The 26,436-nt window shown below is 43.4% G+C and overlaps 1 protein-coding gene and 1 long non-coding RNA gene across 2 annotated transcripts in view; one reads left to right on the top strand and one right to left on the bottom strand.

Moving 5' to 3' along the window:
* The window catches only part of LOC142912458 (uncharacterized), a 42,822-nt gene extending 31,690 nt beyond the window's left edge, over positions 1-11,132 (top strand). The window contains exon 3 of the mRNA XM_076060656.1: positions 11,128-11,132. Within this exon, the coding sequence (XP_075916771.1) occupies positions 11,128-11,132 (5 nt within the window). The remainder of the gene's footprint in view (positions 1-11,127) is intronic.
* Positions 11,133-12,685: 1,553 nt separating this feature from the next.
* LOC142912460 (uncharacterized) lies at positions 12,686-14,519 on the bottom strand. Its single transcript, XR_012934070.1, has 4 exons — positions 14,465-14,519; positions 14,090-14,158; positions 12,996-13,096; positions 12,686-12,865 (listed from the first exon to the last, which is right to left on the bottom strand). It is a non-coding gene; the product is annotated as an uncharacterized LOC142912460 (long non-coding RNA).
* Positions 14,520-26,436: the final 11,917 nt, after the last annotated feature.

Here is a 26,436-nt window from a genome sequence, read left to right as displayed (position 1 = left end):
GTTCTTGATTGATTGTTCACGCTTACAGTGGCTTTCAGACAGCATACATAAAAACAAATTTCGTCTACCCCCTCCTCTTTTCAAAAAAAATAGATGGACTAGTCCTGGGCAAACTGCCAATCGTTGCGCGTGACGCAAACGTTATTTTTTCATATATATATATATAAATAAATATGCCGTTTTCAAAATACATTTATGCAAACCGACACACCTGATGATGACCGTTTGAGTTATGGTCGAAACGTCGTGAGAATTTTTTTATTGTTTTATATATATTTTGTTATTTTGTTGTTTCTCTTCAACGTGACTTTACCGAAAAAACTAAGAATATGAATTACTGCAGTCACGAAAGCTTTAAATCAAAATTTAATCGCCTCTACGGGGAGGGTTTTCACATAACTTTAAGATCCTTCAACAAACTCCGGGATAAGAAAGCTCAGCTGATCGAGTCTCTCACCTTCCTGAAGAGATGCCGCGACTCTGGGGTAATACCAATCGCATTTACACTCACCTCTGCTACTGTAACTTCTTCTAATGCGAATCGAATTCTTTTCAAAACTAGCTTAGCTCTTATCTCAGAAAAAATCAGACTTATACGCACAGAACTAGATCAGTTAGACAAGACACTCTACAAATCACACTTATCATTGACGGCAATAATGTCCACATCGGATTGGGAACATGTAGACAATATGACTGCCTCTTCAGCTGCTACTATGTCGACCAAATGTAAGGAAAACCTGATTTCCAAATTTAACCTCCTCTTCAACAAAAGACCGGACCCACACACCAAAAAGTTAGACGTTAATAAAGTCGTAATTAATCGCAGTAACAGTTCTATTTCCGATGGTCTGAAATCCGTTTTAGCTAAAGGTCTAAACTTTGCAGTCACACCTAAACACATACCAGTTAATGATATAATTGCCCAAGTAGACGTTGCTCTCAGGGGCCTGGGTCACATCGCTGCAGACGTAGCAAGATCTGAAATCGCTGCAACCCTCAAAAACGCTAAGGTGCCAGCTAGCAACCTCAGCAAAGATGAGCGTTTTGAATTATATAAATTAAAAAAGAGGAATGATATTGTAGTTCTCTCAGCTGACAAAGGCAATGCTACTGTCATCATGGATAAAATAGAATACAACAACAAAATTAAAGAATTACTCGACGATGGTAGTTATACAAAAATAAAAAGAGATCCCACCAACAGCCTCGTCACACAAACCAACAAAATAATTTCTGATTCAACCGCATTAATTGATCAATCTAAACAGTTTTCGTTGAAACCTTCTGCTGCCAGGCCACCAAGATTATACGGCTTACCAAAAATACATAAAGTTGATACACCTCTTCGTCCCATAGTCTCTACTATCAGCTCCCCCACCTACAAACTAGCTCGTTTTTTGTCTGAAATCCTGCGTCCTTTCACTGGAAAGACCACCTCTGCGGTACAAAATTCTACTCACCTGGTATCAACAATCAAGGGTATTTCCCTGTCCCCAGACGACCTGCTTGTCAGTTTTGATGTAGTTTCCTTATTCACCAAGGTTCCTGTACCTGACACCATTGCAATCATTGAAGACTTGGTTCATCAAGGACTAAACACTGAGGTACCCCCACTGGTGAGACACTGTTTAACCAATACATACTTCACTTGGAATGGAACTTTCTACAAACAAACTGAGGGCACCCCAATGGGCTCCCCCCTTTCTCCAGTTATAGCTAACATTTTCATGGAGAAATTTGAGACTGACGCCATCCAGACTGCCACTCTGCGCCCAACCTTATGGAAGAGGTACGTGGATGACACTTTTGTCATCTGGCCACATAGCCGGCCTGCTCTAGACCAATTCTTCGACCACATCAATTCCATACACCCAGCCATCAGATTTACCATGGAAGTCGAAATAGATGGCAAGATACCTTTTTTGGATGTCCTAATTAAAAAGAGACCTGATGGTTCAATGAGCCACTCTGTCTACAGGAAAGCTACCCATACGGATGCTTATCTGAAACCGGATTCCCACCACCATCCATCACAGAAGAATTCTCTCATCAAGACTCTGTATCATAGAGCCCAATGCATATCCGACCAGGAACACATAAGCAGTGAACTCAAGCACGTACACCAAGCTCTTAGGGCTAATGGTTACTCCGACTATACAATCCGCAAAGCTATCACTCAAACCATGAAGAAGAACCCTCTTGAGGAGCCTTTCAAAACCATCACTTTACCCTACATTGCTGGGATCACAAAAAAGATCTCCAAAATCTTGAATAAACACAAGATCCAGGTCCGTTTCAACACATTACATAAAATCCGTGATCTGGTTCCATCTGTAAAAGATGTGATTCCGGACATACAATACCCTGGTGTCTACAAACTAAGTTGCCTCTGTGGTAGTAGTTACATTGGAGAAACCAAACGCCATATCTCGGACCGCATTCGTGAACATAAAGCAGACCTTAAACACGGTAGGACCAACACCTCGGCCGTAGCAGATCATTGTTCTAATTCAGTAGGCTCACATGCCATTGACTTTTCCAAGACAGAGGTTCTTTGTAAGCCATCTGGCTTCCATGAGAGATTCGTTCATGAGGCTATCCACATATACAAGCACAGAGACAATTTCAACCGAGAAGATGGATTCTATCTTAGCAATCATTGGAAAGATTTGATAAATCATTTCAGTTCTTGATTGATTGTTCACGCTTACAGTGGCTTTCAGACAGCATACATAAAAACAAATTTCGTCTACCCCCTCCTCTTTTCAAAAAAAATAGATGGACTAGTCCTGGGCAAACTGCCAATCGTTGCGCGTGATGCAAACGTTATTTTTTCATATATATATAAATAAATAAATATGCCGTTTTCAAAATACATTTATGCAAACCGACACACCTGATGATGACCGTTTGAGTTATGGTCGAAACGTCGTGAGAATTTTTTTATTGTTTTATATATATTTTGTTATTTTGTTGTTTCTCTTCAACGTGACTTTACCGAAAAAACTAAGAATATGAATTACTGCAGTCACGAAAGCTTTAAATCAAAATTTAATCGCCTCTACGGGGAGGGTTTTCACATAACTTTAAGATCCTTCAACAAACTCCGGGATAAGAAAGCTCAGCTGATCGAGTCTCTCACCTTCCTGAAGAGATGCCGCGACTCTGGGGTAATACCAATCGCATTTACACTCACCTCTGCTACTGTAACTTCTTCTAATGCGAATCGAATTCTTTTCAAAACTAGCTTAGCTCTTATCTCAGAAAAAATCAGACTTATACGCACAGAACTAGATCAGTTAGACAAGACACTCTACAAATCACACTTATCATTGACGGCAATAATGTCCACATCGGATTGGGAACATGTAGACAATATGACTGCCTCTTCAGCTGCTACTATGTCGACCAAATGTAAGGAAAACCTGATTTCCAAATTTAACCTCCTCTTCAACAAAAGACCGGACCCACACACCAAAAAGTTAGACGTTAATAAAGTCGTAATTAATCGCAGTAACAGTTCTATTTCCGATGGTCTGAAATCCGTTTTAGCTAAAGGTCTAAACTTTGCAGTCACACCTAAACACATACCAGTTAATGATATAATTGCCCAAGTAGACGTTGCTCTCAGGGGCCTGGGTCACATCGCTGCAGACGTAGCAAGATCTGAAATCGCTGCAACCCTCAAAAACGCTAAGGTGCCAGCTAGCAACCTCAGCAAAGATGAGCGTTTTGAATTATATAAATTAAAAAAGAGGAATGATATTGTAGTTCTCTCAGCTGACAAAGGCAATGCTACTGTCATCATGGATAAAATAGAATACAACAACAAAATTAAAGAATTACTCGACGATGGTAGTTATACAAAAATAAAAAGAGATCCCACCAACAGCCTCGTCACACAAACCAACAAAATAATTTCTGATTCAACCGCATTAATTGATCAATCTAAACAGTTTTCGTTGAAACCTTCTGCTGCCAGGCCACCAAGATTATACGGCTTACCAAAAATACATAAAGTTGATACACCTCTTCGTCCCATAGTCTCTACTATCAGCTCCCCCACCTACAAACTAGCTCGTTTTTTGTCTGAAATCCTGCGTCCTTTCACTGGAAAGACCACCTCTGCGGTACAAAATTCTACTCACCTGGTATCAACAATCAAGGGTATTTCCCTGTCCCCAGATGACCTGCTTGTCAGTTTTGATGTAGTTTCCTTATTCACCAAGGTTCCTGTACCTGACACCATTGCAATCATTGAAGACTTGGTTCATCAAGGACTAAACACTGAGGTACCCCCACTGGTGAGACACTGTTTAACCAATACATACTTCACTTGGAATGGAACTTTCTACAAACAAACTGAGGGCACCCCAATGGGCTCCCCCCTTTCTCCAGTTATAGCTAACATTTTCATGGAGAAATTTGAGACTGACGCCATCCAGACTGCCACTCTGCGCCCAACCTTATGGAAGAGGTACGTGGATGACACTTTTGTCATCTGGCCACATAGCCGGCCTGCTCTAGACCAATTCTTCGACCACATCAATTCCATACACCCAGCCATCAGATTTACCATGGAAGTCGAAATAGATGGCAAGATACCTTTTTTGGATGTCCTAATTAAAAAGAGACCTGATGGTTCAATGAGCCACTCTGTCTACAGGAAAGCTACCCATACGGATGCTTATCTGAAACCGGATTCCCACCACCATCCATCACAGAAGAATTCTCTCATCAAGACTCTGTATCATAGAGCCCAATGCATATCCGACCAGGAACACATAAGCAGTGAACTCAAGCACGTACACCAAGCTCTTAGGGCTAATGGTTACTCCGACTATACAATCCGCAAAGCTATCACTCAAACCATGAAGAAGAACCCTCTTGAGGAGCCTTTCAAAACCATCACTTTACCCTACATTGCTGGGATCACAAAAAAGATCTCCAAAATCTTGAATAAACACAAGATCCAGGTCCGTTTCAACACATTACATAAAATCCGTGATCTGGTTCCGTCTGTAAAAGATGTGATTCCGGACATACAATACCCTGGTGTCTACAAACTAAGTTGCCTCTGTGGTAGTAGTTACATTGGAGAAACCAAACGCCATATCTCGGACCGCATTCGTGAACATAAAGCAGACCTTAAACACGGTAGGACCAACACCTCGGCCGTAGCAGATCATTGTTCTAATTCAGTAGGCTCACATGCCATTGACTTTTCCAAGACGGAGGTTCTTTGTAAGCCATCTGGCTTCCATGAGAGATTCGTTCATGAGGCTATCCACATATACAAGCACAGAGACAATTTCAACCGAGAAGATGGATTCTATCTTAGCAATCATTGGAAAGATTTGATAAATCATTTCAGTTCTTGATTGATTGTTCACGCTTGCAGTGGCTTTCAGACAGCATACATAAAAACAAATTTCGTCTCCCCCCTCCTCTTTTCAAAAAAAATAGATGGACTAGTCCTGGGCAAACTGCCAATCGTTGCACGTGACGCAAACGTTATTTTTTCATATATATATATAAATAAATAAATATGCCGTTTTCAAAATACATTTATGCAAACCGACACACCTGATGATGACCGTTTGAGTTATGGTCGAAACGTCGTGAGAATTTTTTTATTGTTTTATATATATTTTGTTATTTTGTTGTTTCTCTTCAACGTGACTTTACCGAAAAAACTAAGAATATGAATTACTGCAGTCACGAAAGCTTTAAATCAAAATTTAATCGCCTCTACGGGGAGGGTTTTCACATAACTTTAAGATCCTTCAACAAACTCCGGGATAAGAAAGCTCAGCTGATCGAGTCTCTCACCTTCCTGAAGAGATGCCGCGACTCTGGGGTAATACCAATCGCATTTACACTCACCTCTGCTACTGTAACTTCTTCTAATGCGAATCGAATTCTTTTCAAAACTAGCTTAGCTCTTATCTCAGAAAAAATCAGACTTATACGCACAGAACTAGATCAGTTAGACAAGACACTCTACAAATCACACTTATCATTGACGGCAATAATGTCCACATCGGATTGGGAACATGTAGACAATATGACTGCCTCTTCAGCTGCTACTATGTCGACCAAATGTAAGGAAAACCTGATTTCCAAATTTAACCTCCTCTTCAACAAAAGACCGGACCCACACACCAAAAAGTTAGACGTTAATAAAGTCGTAATTAATCGCAGTAACAGTTCTATTTCCGATGGTCTGAAATCCGTTTTAGCTAAAGGTCTAAACTTTGCAGTCACACCTAAACACATACCAGTTAATGATATAATTGCCCAAGTAGACGTTGCTCTCAGGGGCCTGGGTCACATCGCTGCAGACGTAGCAAGATCTGAAATCGCTGCAACCCTCAAAAACGCTAAGATGCCAGCTAGCAACCTCAGCAAAGATGAGCGTTTTGAATTATATAAATTAAAAAAGAGGAATGATATTGTAGTTCTCTCAGCTGACAAAGGCAATGCTACTGTCATCATGGATAAAATAGAATACAACAACAAAATTAAAGAATTACTCGACGATGGTAGTTATACAAAAATAAAAAGAGATCCCACCAACAGCCTCGTCACACAAACCAACAAAATAATTTCTGATTCAACCGCATTAATTGATCAATCTAAACAGTTTTCGTTGAAACCTTCTGCTGCCAGGCCACCAAGATTATACGGCTTACCAAAAATACATAAAGTTGATACACCTCTTCGTCCCATAGTCTCTACTATCAGCTCCCCCACCTACAAACTAGCTCGTTTTTTGTCTGAAATCCTGCGTCCTTTCACTGGAAAGACCACCTCTGCGGTACAAAATTCTACTCACCTGGTATCAACAATCAAGGGTATTTCCCTGTCCCCAGACGACCTGCTTGTCAGTTTTGATGTAGTTTCCTTATTCACCAAGGTTCCTGTACCTGACACCATTGCAATCATTGAAGACTTGGTTCATCAAGGACTAAACACTGAGGTACCCCCCCTGGTGAGACACTGTTTAACCAATACATACTTCACTTGGAATGGAACTTTCTACAAACAAACTGAGGGCACCCCAATGGGCTCCCCCCTTTCTCCAGTTATAGCTAACATTTTCATGGAGAAATTTGAGACTGACGCCATCCAGACTGCCACTCTGCGCCCAACCTTATGGAAGAGGTACGTGGATGACACTTTTGTCATCTGGCCACATGGCCGGCCTGCTCTAGACCAATTCTTCGACCACATCAATTCCATACACCCAGCCATCAGATTTACCATGGAAGTCGAAATAGATGGCAAGATACCTTTTTTGGATGTCCTAATTAAAAAGAGACCTGATGGTTCAATGAGCCACTCTGTCTACAGGAAAGCTACCCATACGGATGCTTATCTGAAACCGGATTCCCACCACCATCCATCACAGAAGAATTCTCTCATCAAGACTCTGTATCATAGAGCCCAATGCATATCCGACCAGGAACACATAAGCAGTGAACTCAAGCACGTACACCAAGCTCTTAGGGCTAATGGTTACTCCGACTATACAATCCGCAAAGCTATCACTCAAACCATGAAGAAGAACCCTCTTGAGGAGCCTTTCAAAACCATCACTTTACCCTACATTGCTGGGATCACAAAAAAGATCTCCAAAATCTTGAATAAACACAAGATCCAGGTCCGTTTCAACACATTACATAAAATCCGTGATCTGGTTCCGTCTGTAAAAGATGTGATTCCGGACATACAATACCCTGGTGTCTACAAACTAAGTTGCCTCTGTGGTAGTAGTTACATTGGAGAAACCAAACGCCATATCTCGGACCGCATTCGTGAACATAAAGCAGACCTTAAACACGGTAGGACCAACACCTCGGCCGTAGCAGATCATTGTTCTAATTCAGTAGGCTCACATGCCATTGACTTTTTCAAGACGGAGGTTCTCTGTAAGCCATCTGGCTTCCATGAGAGATTCGTTCATGAGGCTATCCACATATACAAGCACAGAGACAATTTCAACCGAGAAGATGGATTCTATCTTAGCAATCATTGGAAAGATTTGATAAATCATTTCAGTTCTTGATTGATTGTTCACGCTTACAGTGGCTTTCAGACAGCATACATAAAAACAAATTTCGTCTCCCCCCTCCTCTTTTCAAAAAATAGATGGACTAGTCCTGGGCAAACTGCCAATCGTTGCGCGTGACGCAAACGTTATTTTTATATATATATAAATAAATAAATATGCCGTTTTCGAAATACATTTATGCAAACCGACACACCTGATGATGACCGTTTGAGTTATGGTCGAAACGTCGTGAGAATTTTTTTATTGTTTTATATATATTTTGTTATTTTGTTGTTTCTCTTCAATGTGACTTTACCGAAAAAACTAAGAATATGAATAAATTATGTTAACGAGCCCGGGCCATATGTCGAGGGATGAGGGCTTGGGTGCTGAACCCGTCGCAATCAACTCGCGACGGCTTTCACGAACTCATTATGTTAATGACCCGCCAGTCACTGGGCGTAGCTTTGCCCAAATAAGGATTGTACCGGAACAGATATCGGCAGTGACCAAGCAGAGATGACGTCACGCTCAAGGGTGCGGTGGCCGAGGGTGGGAATACATTGGTGACATGACGTCACTAGCGAGGCACACCTCCCCCTGGCGTTTCACACCGATGAAGTAATGCTGAGTGGTGACGTCACAGAGCGGAGTTGGAGTTTAAGTTGATTTAGATTCATTTTACATTGCTCCATCTCTTGAACAGAGACCCCTTGCGTGCGTGAGCTCAGCAACTACAACATGGACATTTCTGTGTGTACACACTGTTTCTGTGTGTACACACTGTTTCTGTGTGTACACTGTGTATACACTGTGTGTGTGTACACTGTGTATACACACTGTGTATACACTGTGTGTGTACACTGTGTGTATACACTGTGTGTACACTGTGTGTGTGTACACTGTGTGTACACTGTGTGTGTACACTGTGTGCCTGTATCTCTGTGTGTGCCTGAGTCTCTGTGTGTGTGCCTGTGTGACACCTGATGATGATTGCTTGTGTTGCAGTCGAAATGTCGTGAGAATGTAATTGTTTTATATTTTTGTTATTTTATTGTTTCCCTTCTACGTGACTTTACCGAAAGAACAAGAATAAATATCAGCTCTATGTTTTCAAGTCAATACAGTTTGGGTAGTGAATAAATTATAGTCTAAATAAGCTACACATGACGAATTATAGGCAATTATAGTTATAATCAAAGACATTTTTAAACAATCACGTGGTCCCTGTAGTCGCCGTTTGAGACAAAATCTGCTTGAAAACAGTTTATCAACATATATGAATACATTGATTCGAATAAGCAGTGTTAATTTCCTATTTATGGCATGCCAGTTATGTGCCAGTTTTCGATATCAACATCACCTTATAAAAGAATAACATTTAAAAAATAAGCGCACAACCTTATCCGTGATGAACGCTGCACTTTGTCGTTTTCATGCAGGGGGCGCTGTAAACCTACACGCACCCCCTGCATGCGAACGACGGACGCGCAGGGACAGACGCTCGATTACGTTGGAATCGATCTGCAGACGGCCAGCAGCTCCGTGTCGCCTCATCTCGATCCCGCGATCCCCTACCAGGTGAAAGTCCGCATCGAACTGAACCCCCGGCAAGGCCGTCTACTTAACGACGAGAGAAAATTCACACAAAATGTCCTTCTCAACGAAGTCTTCCAGATGTAAAATGAACTTTTAATGAAGAAATAATGTAAATCAAAACACAACACAATTCAAAGATGTTTCATTTTAAAACTTCAAAACGGAGCATGGGGTACTTGCGTGAATGCGTCCTTCGTGTGCAAATGTAGTGACTTTCCTGGCCTGAAGGCCGTCAATGTATTGGACCCTTATTGGTGCACAGCATCTCAACAAGAGCAGTGGGGTTTGCTTCAACCGATAGGTACGAACATCCAGACGTGAATCAGCAAGGAGCATTTCTAGTCCCAGTTAGACAAAATCTACGTCAACACGTAAGACAAAACTACAATTCGTGTTGTAGAGAATGTACCTCCTCCTATACGTGTAACTTTTAAGTGGTATGCCTTGTAACTGATGAATGATCCGAGCGTGCTCACTATTTCAAAGATGATGAGTTGCTCCAGAGGCAGACGCTTCGGGAAACACAAAAATACCCTTTGACCTGTATCACAAGAACAACGGGTCTCACCTGAGTTCTCTGTACAGGTTACTTCCAAAACACACACACTTTGTCCTAACATCACTTAATCAATGTGTGACCCTCAGACAAAATATTACATGTATGCGCACAATAAGACAAGTATTCATTCTAACTTATTGACGGGCATATTAACATTGAATTACTGCAGCGAAATTGACTGCATCACGTTACATCGTATTAACAAGAAGTTATTTTACAAATACACACCGTCTGCTTAACAGTGTATGTACAACGTACTATTGTTGCGTCATTCAAAACGAGTAGGCCGTTGCATGCTGGCGTCTGGGTCAAAATGTATCAAATTCTAAACATTACGCTACAAATAATAGATCACGGCACTTCGATGGCAACACAAGCAATCGTCATCAGGTGGGACAAGCACAGCAGCAAGAAGAAGAAACTGCTGGAGTAGACGCCTACTACTTCAGCAGTTTCTCTTGCTGTGGTTGTCCCACCTGATGACGATTGCTTGTGTTGTGATCTAAACGCCGTGACCTGTTATGTTTCTACCCACGTGGTGACTTTACCGAAAGAACTCAAGAGTGTGGAATCCTGCAGTCACGAAAGCTTCGAATCAAGATTGCCTACAAACTACATAACTGAGATGACGCATCAATCATCACCCCCTACTGACAGGCTCTTGTCCACATGCAGGCTGGTGCAGGGCCACCACCTTGTGCCACACAGGGGCAGCTGCTACTTGGGGATGCTCTTCGAGTGTTTCAGACGTGGTACGACACAAAACTCCGAGTTGCCGAGGCGATAAAGCAAGCACCATGTAAAAGCAATTATCATAACATAGTGAATGCTTGGGGGCTTGTCTCTCGCTCCTGGTTAGAGATCTACCCAACCCAAAGGTCCACAAACACTGGCCACCCTTACTCTGCAGGTTGAACCTAGGAGCTGAGTGTTCAACTTCACGTTCTTGTCATTAAAGGCCTATGACAAAGGTGCATCTATTGGAGCGACATCATCTCAAGCTTACACATCTACCGGGTCTCCAATTGACTTTGTATTGTCTCGGAGGAAGTCCACCCACACCTCCACTTCCACAAACTGCTGGGAGTTGCCTCGCTCTGCCTCACAGTCAGAATTCTCCTCCTGCTTTACGTTGCCTCCATCGATGTGAAGGTCCCATTTTGGAGTTGAATCTTCATCTTCACATTTCACCTTCACTTCTTCCCTCTTCACTATCGCTTCTTCGCTCTTCACCATCACTTCTTCCCTCTTCACCATCACTTCTTCACATTTCACCATCACCTCTTCACATTTCACCTCGATACCTTTAAAAGTGTCCAAGCTGGGATTTTCTTCCGGTTCGTGTTTCATGAGGGATGGGCTCATTGCGGCACTTTGACTTTCACAAGCTGATTTCAGACTCTGACTCCGCTCCTTGTGGATCTTCTGATGCTTTTGTGTTCTCTGGTGTACTTGAAGATTTGATGACTGTGAAAATGCCTTCCCACACGCACTGCACCTGAAGGGTTTCTCTCCCGTGTGTGTTCTCTGGTGTTTTTTAAGAGTAGATGAATCTGAAAATGTCTTCCCACACACACTGCACCTGAAGGGTTTCTCTCCCGTGTGTGTTCTCTGGTGTATTTTAAGAGTAAATGACTGTACAAATGCCTTCCCACATACAGTGCACTTGAAAGGTTTCTCTCCTGTGTGTGTTCTCTGGTGTGTTTTAAGAGCAGATGAATCTGAAAATGTCTTCCCACACACACTGCACTTGAAGGGTTTCTCTCCCGTGTGTGTTCTCTGGTGATTTTAAGAGCAGATGACTGTGCAAATGCCTTCCCACACACAGTGCACTTGAAGGGTTTCTCTCCCGTGTGTGTTCTATGGTGTTTTTTAAGAGTAGATGAAACTGAAAATGCCTTTCCACACACAGTACACTTGAAGGGTTTCTCTCCCGTGTGTGTTCTCTGGTGTCTTTGAAGATGAGATGAATCTGAAAATGCCTTTCCACACACACTGCACTTGAAGGGTTTGTCTCCTGTGTGTGTTCTCTGGTGTGTTTTAAGAGTAGATGAATCTGAAAATGTCTTCCCACACACACTGCACCTGAAGGGTTTCTCTCCCGTGTGTGTTCTCTGGTGTGTTTTAAGAGTAGATGAATCTGAAAATGTCTTCCCACACACACTGCACCTGAAGGGTTTCTCTCCCGTGTGTTCTCTGGTGTGTTTTAAGAGTAGATAAATCTGAAAATGTCTTCCCACACACACTGCACCTGAAGGGTTTCTCTCCCGTGTGTGTTCTCTGGTGTGTTTTAAGAGTAGATGAATCTGAAAATGTCTTCCCACACACAGTGCATTTAAAGGGTTTCTCTCCCGTGTGTGTTCTCTGGTGTCTTTGAAGATGAGATGAATCTGAAAATGCCTTCCCACACACACTGCACTTGAAGGGTTTCTCTCCCGTGTGTGTTCTCTGGTGTGTTTTAAGAGCAAATGAACCTGAAAATGTCTTCCCACACACAGTGCACTTGAAGGGTTTCTCTCCTGTGCGAGTTCTCTGGTGCTGTGTCAAATTTCCAGGCTGATCCATGCTGTATGCACGCTGGTCGCATTGTTGACTTGTCGTACAGAGCTGCTGTGCTGACTGCCTTTGCTCCATTAGACCAGTCTCAGCTGCAGACAGAAAATAAGAATATCCACACCATCTACACGTCAGTATCGAGCCATGGAGGAATGAATATATACAGTCACACGTGACTTACACGTCTATATTCATTCATGTATTCACGACTAGCTGTACTACCTGGCTTCGCCCGGGACTTGGATCCACCACGTCCGGCCGCCTTTGTCTCCCCAGTGGCGATGTTCACACCACAGCAGTTACTCGTTTGAGGCTGAGTCGACCTAGGGGAGGCCCAGGACCGGTTCAAACAATTATCACCGGTGGTGGCCGTGAGCGGGAATCGAACTCGGGTCGCCGGGTTCGTAGCGCAGCGTAGCGCTAACCGCTACACTACAATGCGTTACGCTTCCACACACACACAGACACAAAGACACACATAGACACACACAGACACACACACAGACACACACAGACACACACACAGACACACACACAGACACACACAGACACACACACAGACACACACAGACACACAAACACACACACAGACACACACAGACAACGCTAACCGCTACACTACAGTGAGTTACGCTTCCACATGCGAGGGTCACGTGACAGATTTGACGTCACAGCTCACTTGCCGTGCAAAAAACTCTATACATTATTGAGCTCCCCTCTACCCCCCAAAAATAAACTAAAAGTGTATTTGTATAATGTTTGTATGGTGTACAGTCTGGAAAGTACCCACATGGCAAATTTCCAGTTTGTTGCATGTCGGGAAGTACGCTAAACATTTTGAACAGACAACACACACAATCACAACTTTGCCTTTCATATATATTTGGAGATGCAGTGAAAAACTTTCCCAAATTCATCACGCGGTTTCAGTTTTTTGATTTTCAGTTTGATTTATTTTGGTTATAGTCCCGTGAGCCATTCGGCTCTTGAATCGGGTGCAACCACAACAAGCAACAAAACAAAAACACGACCAAGAAAATCATCTTACAGTGACTATGTGTGACTGTGCAAACAGCCTGTCATGGCATGCAATGAGAAGGCAAATGTCATAAATATTCCTGTAAGCCCTCGCATCTTCAACATTAATGTTGCCATAGAAACGTTGTGGGGTTTTTTGCTTCATTGTAAAAAAATATATCTGTTATTTTAATTTTATTTTCTATCTACGTGACTTTACCGAAAGAACCAAGAATATTAATTCCTGCAGTCACCAAAGTTTTAAGTCAAAACATTCACACACGTTGACAAAGCCTCACCTTGTGTTGTTGTGGGCAGGTCGCTTCTGATAACAAGAGCGGTATAGCAGCCCAAGCGGGCTTGGCCTGCTAACAAAAGAAAATAAAAACTGCGTGAATATTTACAATAAAACAAAGTTACAAAGTGGCGAGCCGGGTGAAGACAAATTAAACTTAAGCGAGATAATTAAAGTGAATGCAATCAGGCGAGGGCAGGAGGCAAGGCCCCGCGTGGCTAGGCCCCGCGTTGTAAAGTTCCAACCTGGACATCGATTCCCATGCTCGCTGCTACTCAACTGACATCCCTACGAGAGAGAGGCTCTACCTTGGTAAACAACAACAATCACCACCACAACCACCACAACAACAACCACAATCGCAATGAGAATTTCTCACCTCGGATTTCAGTGCTGTTACCTCCAGACGTCACGCAGCAGCAGGTGACATGACGTCACATCCGGGGAACGATACACGCTCCTCCCACAATGAGCGGCTCCGTAACTAAATAGAGAATAAATATATTATGTTAATGTACTCGTCCCATGTGTCGTGGGCAATGAACTCGCCGGCTTTAACGAATAAATTATGTTAATGAGTTGCCGTCACTGGGCGTAGCTTTGCCCAAATAAGGATTGGCACTGGAACTCAATCGGCAGTGACCCAAGCGGAGGTGACGTCACGCTCAAGAGCGCGGTGGAATACCATGGTGACATGACGTCACTAGCGAGGTACACCTCACCCTGGCGTTTCACGCCGATGAAGTAATGCTGAGTGGTGACGTCACAGAGCGGGATTGGAGTTTAAGTTGATTTAGATTCATTTTCATTGCTCCCTCCCTTGGGTGCGTGGGCTCAGCTACAACAACAACGTGGACATTATTGTGTATACACTGTGTGTGTACGTACACTGTGTGTGTGTACACTTTGTGTGTACAGTGTGTGTGTGTACACTGTGTGTGGGTGTACACTGTGTGTGTGTACAGTATGTGTGTACACTGTGTGTGTGTACACTGTGTGTGTGTACACTGTGTGTGTACACTGTGTGTGTACAATATGTGTGTGTGTACACTGTGTGTGTACACTGTGTGTGTGTGTACACTGTGTGTGTGTGTGTGTACACTGTGTGTGTACAGTGTGTGTGTGTACACTGTGTGTGTGTGGACAGTGTGTGTGTGGACTGTGTGTGTGTACACTGTGTGTGTGTGTGTACACTGTGTGTGTGTGTGTACACTGTGTGTACACTGTGTGTGTACACTGTGTGTGTGTACACTGTGTGTGTGTACACAATATGTGTGTGTACACTGTGTGTGTACACTGTGTGTGTACACTGTGTGTACACTGTGTGTGTGTACACTGTGTGTGTGTACACTGTGTGTACACTGTATGTGTGTGTACACTGTGTGTGTGTACACTGTGTGTACACTGTATGTGTGTGTACACTGTGTGTGTGTGTACACTGTGTGTGTGTACACAGTGTGTGTACACTGTGTGTGTGTACACTGTGTGTGTGTGTACACTGTGTGTGTGTACACAATGTGTGTGTGTACACTGTGTGTGTGTGTACACTGTGTGTGTGTGTGTACACTGTGTGTGTATACACTGTGTGTGTACGCAATGTGTCTGTGTGTACACTGTGTGTGTACGCAATGTGTCTGTGTGTACACTGTGTGTGTACACTGTGTGTGTGTACACTGTGTGTGCACAGTGTGTACACTGTGTGTGTGTACACTGTGTGTGTACACAATGTGTGTGTGTGTACATAATGTGTGTGTGTGTACACAATGTGTGTGTACACTGTTTGTGTGTGTACACAATGCGTGTGTGTAGACTCTGTGTGTGTACACTGTGTGTGTGTTTACACTGTGTGTTTTCTCTGTGTGTTTACACTGTGTGTGTACACTCTGTGTGTTTACACTGTGTGTGTGTACACTCTGTGTGTGGTTATACTGTGTTTACACTGTGTGTGTACACTGTGTGTACAGTGTGTGTACACTGTCTGTGTACACTGTTGTATATATAGGTGTTATGAAAATTGATGAAAATAATGAAAATTAAATGAAATTAAAAATTTGCATAATTTATCCGAATTTATGTTAATTGATGTAATTATGCATATAAATTATGCTGATTCGAGAGATAATCGTATTAATTTATGTGAGTGGGCGTGGTTATGATAATGAAGGGCGTTATGGATTATCAGGTCGAGCCTCGGTGACTAGGATTGTGTTATGAATTGGAATAACGCAAATAATCGTATGCAGTGACGCAGGCATTGTGAGCGTGAATGAGAGAGAGTCGATTCGACTCTGCTCTTTAATTCCGTATTATCGATAAGGATACGATTACTCTTGATTGAACATTATGAATTACGTGTGTTATGGATTATGTGGTGATAGTGTGCTTATGATACGTCCCCAGGATTCAGATCTCATACGCAGAACAATATTACGCAGAATTTCAGGAAGAATCACACACAAACCTGATTTAATCAATTTTATTTTCTAGCTAACTTTAATTTTTGGATAATATGAAAACTCAATCTCGGGATTTTGGAATTTCAACACAGTGTTAACATGATACCATCACAATTGCATTGTTTCACCTCGATAGCTGCACCTGTGGTTAATTCCCGACGCGTAACGCAATCGATCGGTTGTTGAGAGAGAGATTAAAAACATGCGAACTATTCTATCAAACCTTAACTTTATAATATGCAAACTCGTATACTTGAATTGTTACATAACACGGCACTCGGTCTTTGATTCGTATCCAATCCTTAACACATTCTGATATGCGAAGTTATTATGCTTGAAATCGTCAGCACAGTACCACGTCGATGTTCGTTCATTGATTCATAACGATTATGAAATTAAAGCGTTCGACTGAAATACTTCTAATTGCCTTATCAATACCACTCAATGGCCGCAATGCTTCGTTACTTGAATTGTCACACAACACAGTATTCGGTCATTGATCATGCGCGGCCCTTAATGCAATTATTGTCACGTTGTTAACAATAGGATGACTGATTATTATGCAACGCTACTCGTTGAAAGGGCACTCCAACCAGTATTATTCTTGAAGGCACAAATAGACATTTTTTTTCTTCTAGATTTTAAGCTTTCGTGACTGCAAGGATTCATACTTTTTGGTTTTGTTCGGTAAAGTCACGTAGGTGAAAAATAAAGAAAAATAAACGAGAAAGTCGACAGGTGGTTTGGAGGTGTAATGCTGCGTCAAATGACTGAGCCCAGCACCTCCGATCCTGGATTCAAACCCAGGCGAGCGTGCAAAATTAAACCAGATTCTCAAGTGTAGCCAAGTTGAAGATCTTAGCCAAATCACCAACAAGAGCTCAAACAAAGTCTTGTAAAACATTTATTTCTGCATTTACATATATGGTAGTTTACCTTTGAGCGATCAAAATACATTGCTGAATTATTGAAATGTGAAGAACTGTTTAACACGTCGGCTTTCGCAACCAATATCATCCTTATTCTTGGTTTTATTGTTTCGCTTCTACGTGGTGGTGACTTTACCAAAAGAGCCAAGAATATGAATCCCTGCAGTCATGAAAGCTTTAAATCAAAATATCATCCTCGTAGGTTTTATTGGGTTAGATCGCGTGAACACGTAATTGTGTCGTGAAACCTGCCACAATCCGACACAGCCAATTTGTAAGGTTCGTCACAAACGGAACATGCCAAGTCGTACTCAGATTGTTAATGTTGTGGCTTCGCTCCCCAACACACCGGCGTGAGCTGTACTAGTGACGAATTGGAGTCTTCTGTTTACGTGACAAACCTTACTAGTTGGCTGCGCCGGGTGGTGGCAGATTTAACGGCACAACATTTATATATAACCTACAAAAATAACCCCCTGTGTTATAGTGAAGAACTGTCTATTGGGTAAGAATGGCTCTTTCAAGCAACTCCAGAAGTGGCTGTGCAAGTGTAGTGGCCTTATTGACGACGGATACATTCTTCGGAGGCAACACGTATTTATTACAGACACTTCACTCTGCAGTGGCTAATCTGATACTTGAAGAGGTAACGGCCTCTTCACCCGTACTCTATAGAGGGAAACGTTCCCCGAGCTTTAGCCCACGCCAGCTCCCTGGTTCCCTCTATCCTGGTCCTCTCCCGGGAGGCTGTCTGACCTGGCCCAGCTTCGGCGCAGGTCCCGATCACCAGCCACACGAGTCCGGCCCTCGGAAGGACATCGGCCCTTGTGGCTCTGGTGTCACACCCTGGCTTGCTTTGCCCGGCCCTCAGAAGGGCAGCGGGCCAAAGGAGTTCCAGGGTCTGGCTAGTCGATCTTCGTTCTTCACTGGCTCTTCATCTTGCTTGAGTCGAACTAAACCTCAGCTCCCCGGGTCCCACCTTTTATACTGTCCCTCACTGAGGGGCGGGGCTGGGAGTGATCACAGCATCCCCCAGTCCCCCAGGGTGGTGGCCATAGCGGACGTGTTTGTGGCCACCGTTACACAACCGCGTGTCACCCTCCCGTAACACCTCTACACGTGTTTGTGGCCACCGTTACACAACCGCGTGTCACCCTCCCGTAACACCTCTACACGTGTTTGTGGCCACCATTACACAACCGCGTGTCACCCTCCCGTAACGCCTCTACACGTGTTTGTGGCCACCGTTACACAACCGCGTGTCACCCTCCCGTAACACCTCTACAAGTGTTTGTGTGGCCACCGTTACACAACCGCGTGTCACCCTCCCGTAACACCTCTACACGTACAACACTCTTCATGTGCAAGGCAAGGTGGTCTGACCCGGAGAAAGACCTGCAAAGATCACAAGCTCGCATTACAATTGTGGACTGTGGGGATGAGAATGTGTTTTTCTGTCTCCACCACCATAACCACAACCTTAGTAACGTGTGAACAACAGATCAATGTTGGTGAACCGATATACATGGGTTATCTCCACTGTAATGAAGGTGAGCGGTGCTGTTCAACAAAGCTGTAAATATATTTGTACAGCCACTATAATGCAGTCTTTTTTTGGAAAGACTGGTTCCCATTAAGTGAAAAATGGATCTCCCCTTCTCACGCATCAAATTAGAGCAGAAATGTAAATATATATACACACACAGCAGATTGAGCAGTTGCTAACATTCATCATCCATATTTCATTAGAATATTTACCCAGGAAAGCACCACCGAGACTGAAGACTACGTGCATAGATCAAAATGAACGCTCTTACAGACACCACAGTGCTGCCCTGCAAGTCGGGCGTGCAGAGTTTTACGATCTCTGCGTGATCCATAAACTCAAAGAGTTGCTGTGTAAGAGGAGTGTGGCACCGTACTCCGCTGATGAAAAAAGAGCTCCATCCTCTGCTTTCACAGATACCATTAAAACATTAACCTTGTTTATATAAAGTGTTTTAGAAATGCTTGACAAGTTTCTTCACTTGCTGGGAAGACTGTTATAAAGTTCACAGACCTTCAATAATGCACACCATAAATTTCATCAATGTGGTATACTTTCATAAAACGTATATTTGAGCTTATTTCCATTCACATTAATGAATGGCATCTCGGCTTAAATAAAATGAACGTTATGCACACTTGAAGGTCAGAAGCTGTATTCCTGTATAGTCATCTGTTTGAATGCAAAATGCAACCTATATGTTAACCTTATCCAGAAACACAAAGCAAAGTGTCACCATTGTCAAATATACATTTGACGGCTCTTATCTGAGCTCGAGGGTGGAAGTTACACATTTATTGGCAGGCACCGGTCTCTGCATAGGATGACTATTCTAGTCTTTTTAGGATGTATAGCAAGGTTGGCTACGTACTGTGCGAAAGGAGTTCAACATACACACATGAGGATTACAATAATCATGAGAATAACGCGAATGATTTTTATCCAGAATAGCCTTCTTGAGTCAAGATGATATTCGTGTCGAGAATACTGCCATTGGGATGCTGTGATGACGTTGATAGGCGCCTGCAAACGTGGGAGGAGGAGCGCCCGGAGAAGATTCCTGACCTTCACGCTTCAAGGTCGCCCCTTCTTCATATTTCACCGTCACTCGTGGCCACGTAGCGAAGCGTTTTTATGGATTTTGTTGTTGTTGTTCTGTCTCTCACTGTTCAAATAAACGTATCATTAAAATTATAGACTGATCATTTCTTTGTCATGGGGCTAACGTACAAAACCAGCAGGGGATCAAATACTTTTTTCCCTCACTGTAGACTCAACACTACCATAGACACAACACTACCATAGACTCAACACTACCATAGACTCAACACTACCATAGACTCAACACTACCACAGACTCAACACTACCATAGACTCAACACTACCACCCATAGACTCAACGCTACCACCCACAGACTCAACACTACCATAGACACAACACTACCATAGACTCAACACTACCACCCATAGACTCAACACTACCACCCATAGACTCAACACTACCATAGACACAACACTACCATAGACACAACACTACCACCCATAGACTCAACACTACCATAGACTCAACACTACCATAGACACAACACTACCATAGACACAACACTACCACCCATAGACTCAACTCTACCATAGACTCAACACTACTATAGACTCAACACTACCATAGACTCAACACTACCACCCATAGACTCAACACTACTATAGACACAACACTATTATAGACTCAATACTGCACATACAATCAGCACTGCCCATAGACTCAGCACTACCCATGGACTCAACACTACCACCCATAGACTCAACACTACTATAGACTCAACACTGCCCATACACGCAGCACTGCCCATAGACTCAACACTGCCCATAGACTCAACACTACCCATAGACTCAACACTACCCATAGACTCAGCACTGCACCATAGACTCAGCACTACCCATAGACTCAACACTTCCATAGACTCAACACTGCCATAGACTCAACACTGCCCATAGACTTATGGACCACAACGCCTTTGTCACCAGACTTATGGACCACAACGCCTCTGTGTCACCAGACTTATGGACCACAACGCCTCTGTCACCAGACTTATGGACCACAACGCCTGTGTCACCAGACTTATGGACCACAATGCCTCTGTCACCAGACTTATGGACCACAACGCCTCTGTGTCACCAGACTTATGGACCACAACGCCTCTGTGTCACCAGACTTATGGACCACAACGCCTGTACGTGTACAAATATTTTTTTACCAATTCCACTTAACGTATAAATAAAAAAGACTGCTTACAAATATCAGCTCTATGTTTTCAAGTAAATACAGTTTGGGTAGTGAATAAATTATAGTCTAAATAAGCTAAACATGACGAATTGTAGGCAATTATAGTTATAATCAAAGACATTCTTAAACAATCACGTGGTCCCTGTAGTCGCCATTAGAGACAATCTGCTTGAAAACAGTTTATCAACATATATGAATACATTGATTCGAATAAGCAGAGTTAATTTCCTATTTATGGCATGCCAGTTATGTGTCAGTTTTCGATATCAACATCACCTGACACGTGGAGCGATTTCATTGTTTCTGCTCCCCACTGGGCATCCTCTCGGATGACCCCCTCGCCGCCCATCGGCATCACTCGCGCCCTCCACCGTCACCCTCAACTCCACCCGCGGTGGTTTCAACAGCCTGGTTGGCCACTGGAATGGTATCCCGGACAGTGCCGGATTAAGCTCGTGCGGGTCCTGTGGCATGTATTATAAAGGTGCCCAAAATAAAATTAAAAAACACAATTATTAAAACGCAAAGTTTACACATCTACCGGGTCTGGTAGGACCCTCCAGCGCTGTCCTACCAGACAGTCTCGCCCCCTTCACCTGATGAAGGCCGCTTGTGTTGTGGCCGAAACGTCGTGAGAATATTATTGTGTTATTTTATTTTATCAATTTATTATTTTATTCTCATTCTACGTGACTTTACCGAAAGAACCAAAGAAGATTAAAACGCAAAGTTTACACATCTACCGGGTCTCCATTTGACTTTGTATTGTCTAGGAAGTCCACCCACACCTCCACTTCCACAAACTGCTGGGAGTTGCCTCGCTCTGCCTCAGTCAGAATTCTCCTCCTGCTTCACGTTGCCTCCATCGATGTGAAGGTCCCATTTTGGAGTTGAATCTTCATCTTCACATTTCACCTTCACTTCTTCCCTCTTCACCATCACTTCTTCACATTTCACCTTCACTTCTTCACATTTCACCATCACCTCTTCATATTTCACCTCGATACCTTTAAAAGTGTCCAAGCTTGGATTTTCCTCCGGTTCGTGTTTCATGAGGGATGGGCTCATTGCGGCACTTTGACTTTCACAAGCTGATTTCAGACTGCACTCCTTGTGGATCTTCTGATGCTTGTGTGTTCTCTGGTGTACTTGAAGATTTGATGAATTTGCAAATGCCTTCCCACACACACTGCACTTGAAGGGTTTCTCTCCCATGTGTGTCCTCTGGTGTATTACAAGAGCAGATGACTGTGCAAACGCCTTTCCACACACACTGCACTTGAAGGGTTTCTCTCCCGTGTGTGTTCTCTGGTGTATTACAAGAGTACATGAATGTGCAAACGCCCTCCCACACACACTGCACTTGAAGGGTTTCTCTCCCGTGTGTGTTCTGTGGTGTGCTACAAGATTTGATGAACGTGCAAACGCTTTCCCACACACACTGCACCTGAAGGGTTTATCTCCCGTGTGTGTTCTCTGGTGTTCTACAAGATTAGATGAACGTGCAAACGCCTTCGCGCACACACTGCACCTGAAGGGTTTCTCTCCTGTGTGTGTCCTCTGGTGTATTACAAGAGTAGATGACTGTGCAAACGCCTTTCCACACACACTGCACTTGAAGGGTTTCTCTCCCGTGTGTGTTCTCTGGTGTACTTCAAGATTTGATGAACGTGCAAACGCCTTCCCACACACACTGCACCTGAAGGGTTTATCTCCCGTGTGTGTCCTCTGGTGTGCTACAAGAGTAGATGGATGTGCAAACGCCTTCCCACACACACTGCACTTGAAGGGTTTCTCTCCCGTGTGTGTTCTCTGGTGTGCTACAAGAGTAGATGAATGTGCAAACGCCTTCCCACACACACTGCACCTGAAGGGTTTCTCTCCCGTGTGAGTTCTCTCGTGCCGTGTCAAATTTCCAGTCCGATCCGTGCTGTATGCACACCGGTCGCATGGTTGACTTGTCCTACCGAGCTGCGCTGAGTGCATTTGCTCCATCAGACCAATTCTGCGGAGGAAGCGTCAGAGGAAGTGTCAGCTGCAGACAGAAAAAAATAATATCCACACCATCTACACGTCAGTATCGATGCACAGAGGAAAGCATATATACACAGTAACACGTGACTTACACGTCTATACTTATTCATATATTCATGATATAGTGGAAAAGTGTCCCAAATTCATCACACGGGCTGTTATGGCACACACTGAGAGGGCAAATGGTCATAAACATGCCTGGAAGCCCTCGAATCTTCAAAATGAATGTTCACCCAAAACTCCGAGCACACAATTTCGGCTGTCTGGCTACAAAAGAAATATTTATGAGAGCTAAATTCAGCTGACATAGCAAAGGGTGTTGAAAACAATACCATTTGTGTTATGCATAAATTAATGTTCAATCGCAACTTAGAGGTGTGAATCCAGGCTCAGATGTCCTTAAATGCTGGGATGAACAGTTCAAACTTCAGCTGAATGTGTGTGCTGTGTTCACCTCCTGTTTCCATTCTTATAAAGCGTTCCAGAGGAAAACAAAAGTAAACTACTGTTATGATATAACCTCCGTGTTCAACAGAGTTAATAGACGTTACTGCAAACACAAACTGTACACTGTCACTGGGTAAACAGGCGGTGGCGTGTCTAGAATCATGCCTGGCCACCTTCATCTGCTTGGCATGAATGCTTCCTCACTCCACCAAGTAATTGAGGATCAACGAACATAGCCGAGGCTAACTGGAGTTTGCGTGTCTCTCTGCGTGGTGAGATGTTAACTACCTCACCTGGTATACAGGAAGTCGTGGGTTCGATCCCGACCGTGACGCCTGCTGTATATTTGGAGTTTGCGCGTCACTCCGTTTAGCGTCTTTGACCGATAGACATTGACACACGTATTCTTGTTGATTTCGGTAAAGTTACGTAGATAGAAAATAACAATAACAGATAATACAATTACATTAAATAGACTACTTCTTCTTTGGTTCTTTCGGTAAAGTCACGTAGAATGAGAATAAAATAATAAATTGATAAAATAAAATAACACAATCATATTCTCACGACGTTTCGGCCACAACACAAGCGGCCTTCATCGTTGTGGCCGAAACGTCGTGAGAATATTATTGTGTTATTCTATTTTATCAATTTATTATTTTATTCTCATTCTACATGACTTTACCGAAAGAACCAAAGAAGATGAATCCTTGCAGTCACAAAAGCTTTAAATCGAAAATTAAAGACTACTTGTGTTGCGATCAAAACGACGTGAGTTGTTTTGCTCTATTTACAATTTATTTTTATTTATTTTCATTGTTATTTTTATTTAACTTTCTATCTGCGTGACTTTACCGAAAGAACCAAGAATATTAATTCCTGCAGTCACGAAAGCTTTAAGTTTTAAGTCAAAACATTCACACACGTTGACAAAGCCTCACCTTGTGTTGTTGTGGGCAGGTCGCTTCTGATAACAAGAGCGGTATAGCAGCTCAAGCGGGCTTGGCCTGCTAACAAAAGAAAATAAAAACTGCGTGAATATTGACAATAAAACAAAGTTACAAAGTGGCGAGCCGGGTGAAGACAAATTAAACTTAAGCGAGATCATTAAAGTGAATGCAATCAGGCGAGGGCAGGAGGCAAGGCCCCGCGTGGCTAGGCCCCGCGTTGTAAAGTTCCAACCTGGACATCGATTCCCATGCTCGCTGCTACTCAACTGACATTCCTACGAGAGAGAGCGAGGCTCTACCTTGGTAAACAACAACAACCACCACCACCACAACGACCACCACCACAACGATGAGAATTTCTCACCTCGGATTTCAGTGCAAGCGCGCACACGGCAGCTTCCTGTTGCCTCGCGACAGCAGGAAGTAGTATGACGTCACTTCCCTCCAACGAGCGGCTCTGTAACTGAATAAATTATGTTAATGAGGCCGGCCCATATTTGGAGGGATGGGGGCGTGGGCGCTGAACCCGTCGCAATAAACTCGCAACGGCTTTAACGGACACATTATGTTAATGAGCCACCAGTTACTGGGCGTAGCTTTGCCCAAATAAGGATTGGCACTGGAACGATATCGGCAGTGACCCGAGCGGAGGTGACGTCACGCTCAAGAGCGCGGTGGACGAGGGAGGGGTGCATACCTTGGTGACATGACGTCACTAGCGAGGTACACCTCCCCCTGGCGTTTCACGCCGATGAGGTAATGCAGAGTGGTGACGTCACAGAGTTGAAGTCTAAGTTGATTTAGATTCATCTTCCATTGCTCCCTCCCTTGGGTGTGTGAGCTCAGCAACAACGTGGACATTATTGTGTATACACTGTGTGTGTGTACACTGTGTGTGTGTGTGTACACTGTGTGTGTACACTGTGTGTGTGTACACTGTGTGTGTGTACATTGTGTGTGTACACTGTGTGTGTACACTGTGTATACCCTGTGTGTGTGTACACTGTGTGTATACACTGTGTATGTGTACACTGTGTGTGTACACTGTGTGTGTGTGTACACTATGTGTATACACTGTGTGTGTGTACACTGTGTGTGTACATTGTGTGTGTACACTGTGTTTACACTGTGTGCGTATACACTGTGTGTGTACACTGTTTGTGTACACTGTGTGCACACTGTGTATGTACACTGTGTGTGTGTGTACACTGTGTGTGTACACTGTTTGTATACACTGTGTGTATACACTGTGTGTGTCACTGTGTCTCGCTGTGTGTGTCACTGTGTGTGTCACTGTGTGTCGCTGTGTGTGTCACTGTGTCACTGTGTGTGTCACTGTGTCGCTGTGTGTGTCACTGTGCCTGGCACAAGCGTCGTGGTGACTTCACCGCCACTTAGTGGCGAATGGCGGTTGTTGTTGTGTCACTGTGTCACTGTGTGTGTCACTGTGTGTGTGTGTACACTGTGTATCTACACTGTGTGTGTACACTGTGTCACTGTGTGTACACTGTGTGTGTCACTGTGTGTGTGTGTGTGTACACTGTGTCTACACTGTGTGTGTGTGTGCACTGTGTGTGTGTATACTGTGTGTGTATACTGTGTGTGTGTACACTGTGTGTGTGTGTACACTGGGTGTGTGTACTGTGTGTGTGTACACTATGTGTGTACCCTGTGTGTATACTGTGTGTGTACACTGTGTGTGTGT

This window comes from Petromyzon marinus, unplaced genomic scaffold, assembly GCF_048934315.1.
Source record: "Petromyzon marinus isolate PM22_M1 ecotype Great Lakes invasive population unplaced genomic scaffold, UKy_Petmar_22M1.pri1.0 PM_G_Scaffold_202, whole genome shotgun sequence".
Taxonomy (NCBI): Eukaryota; Metazoa; Chordata; class Hyperoartia; order Petromyzontiformes; family Petromyzontidae; genus Petromyzon; species Petromyzon marinus.
The sequence above is the reverse complement of the archived record's forward strand: the minus strand, read 5'-3'. Positions and strand labels throughout refer to the sequence as shown.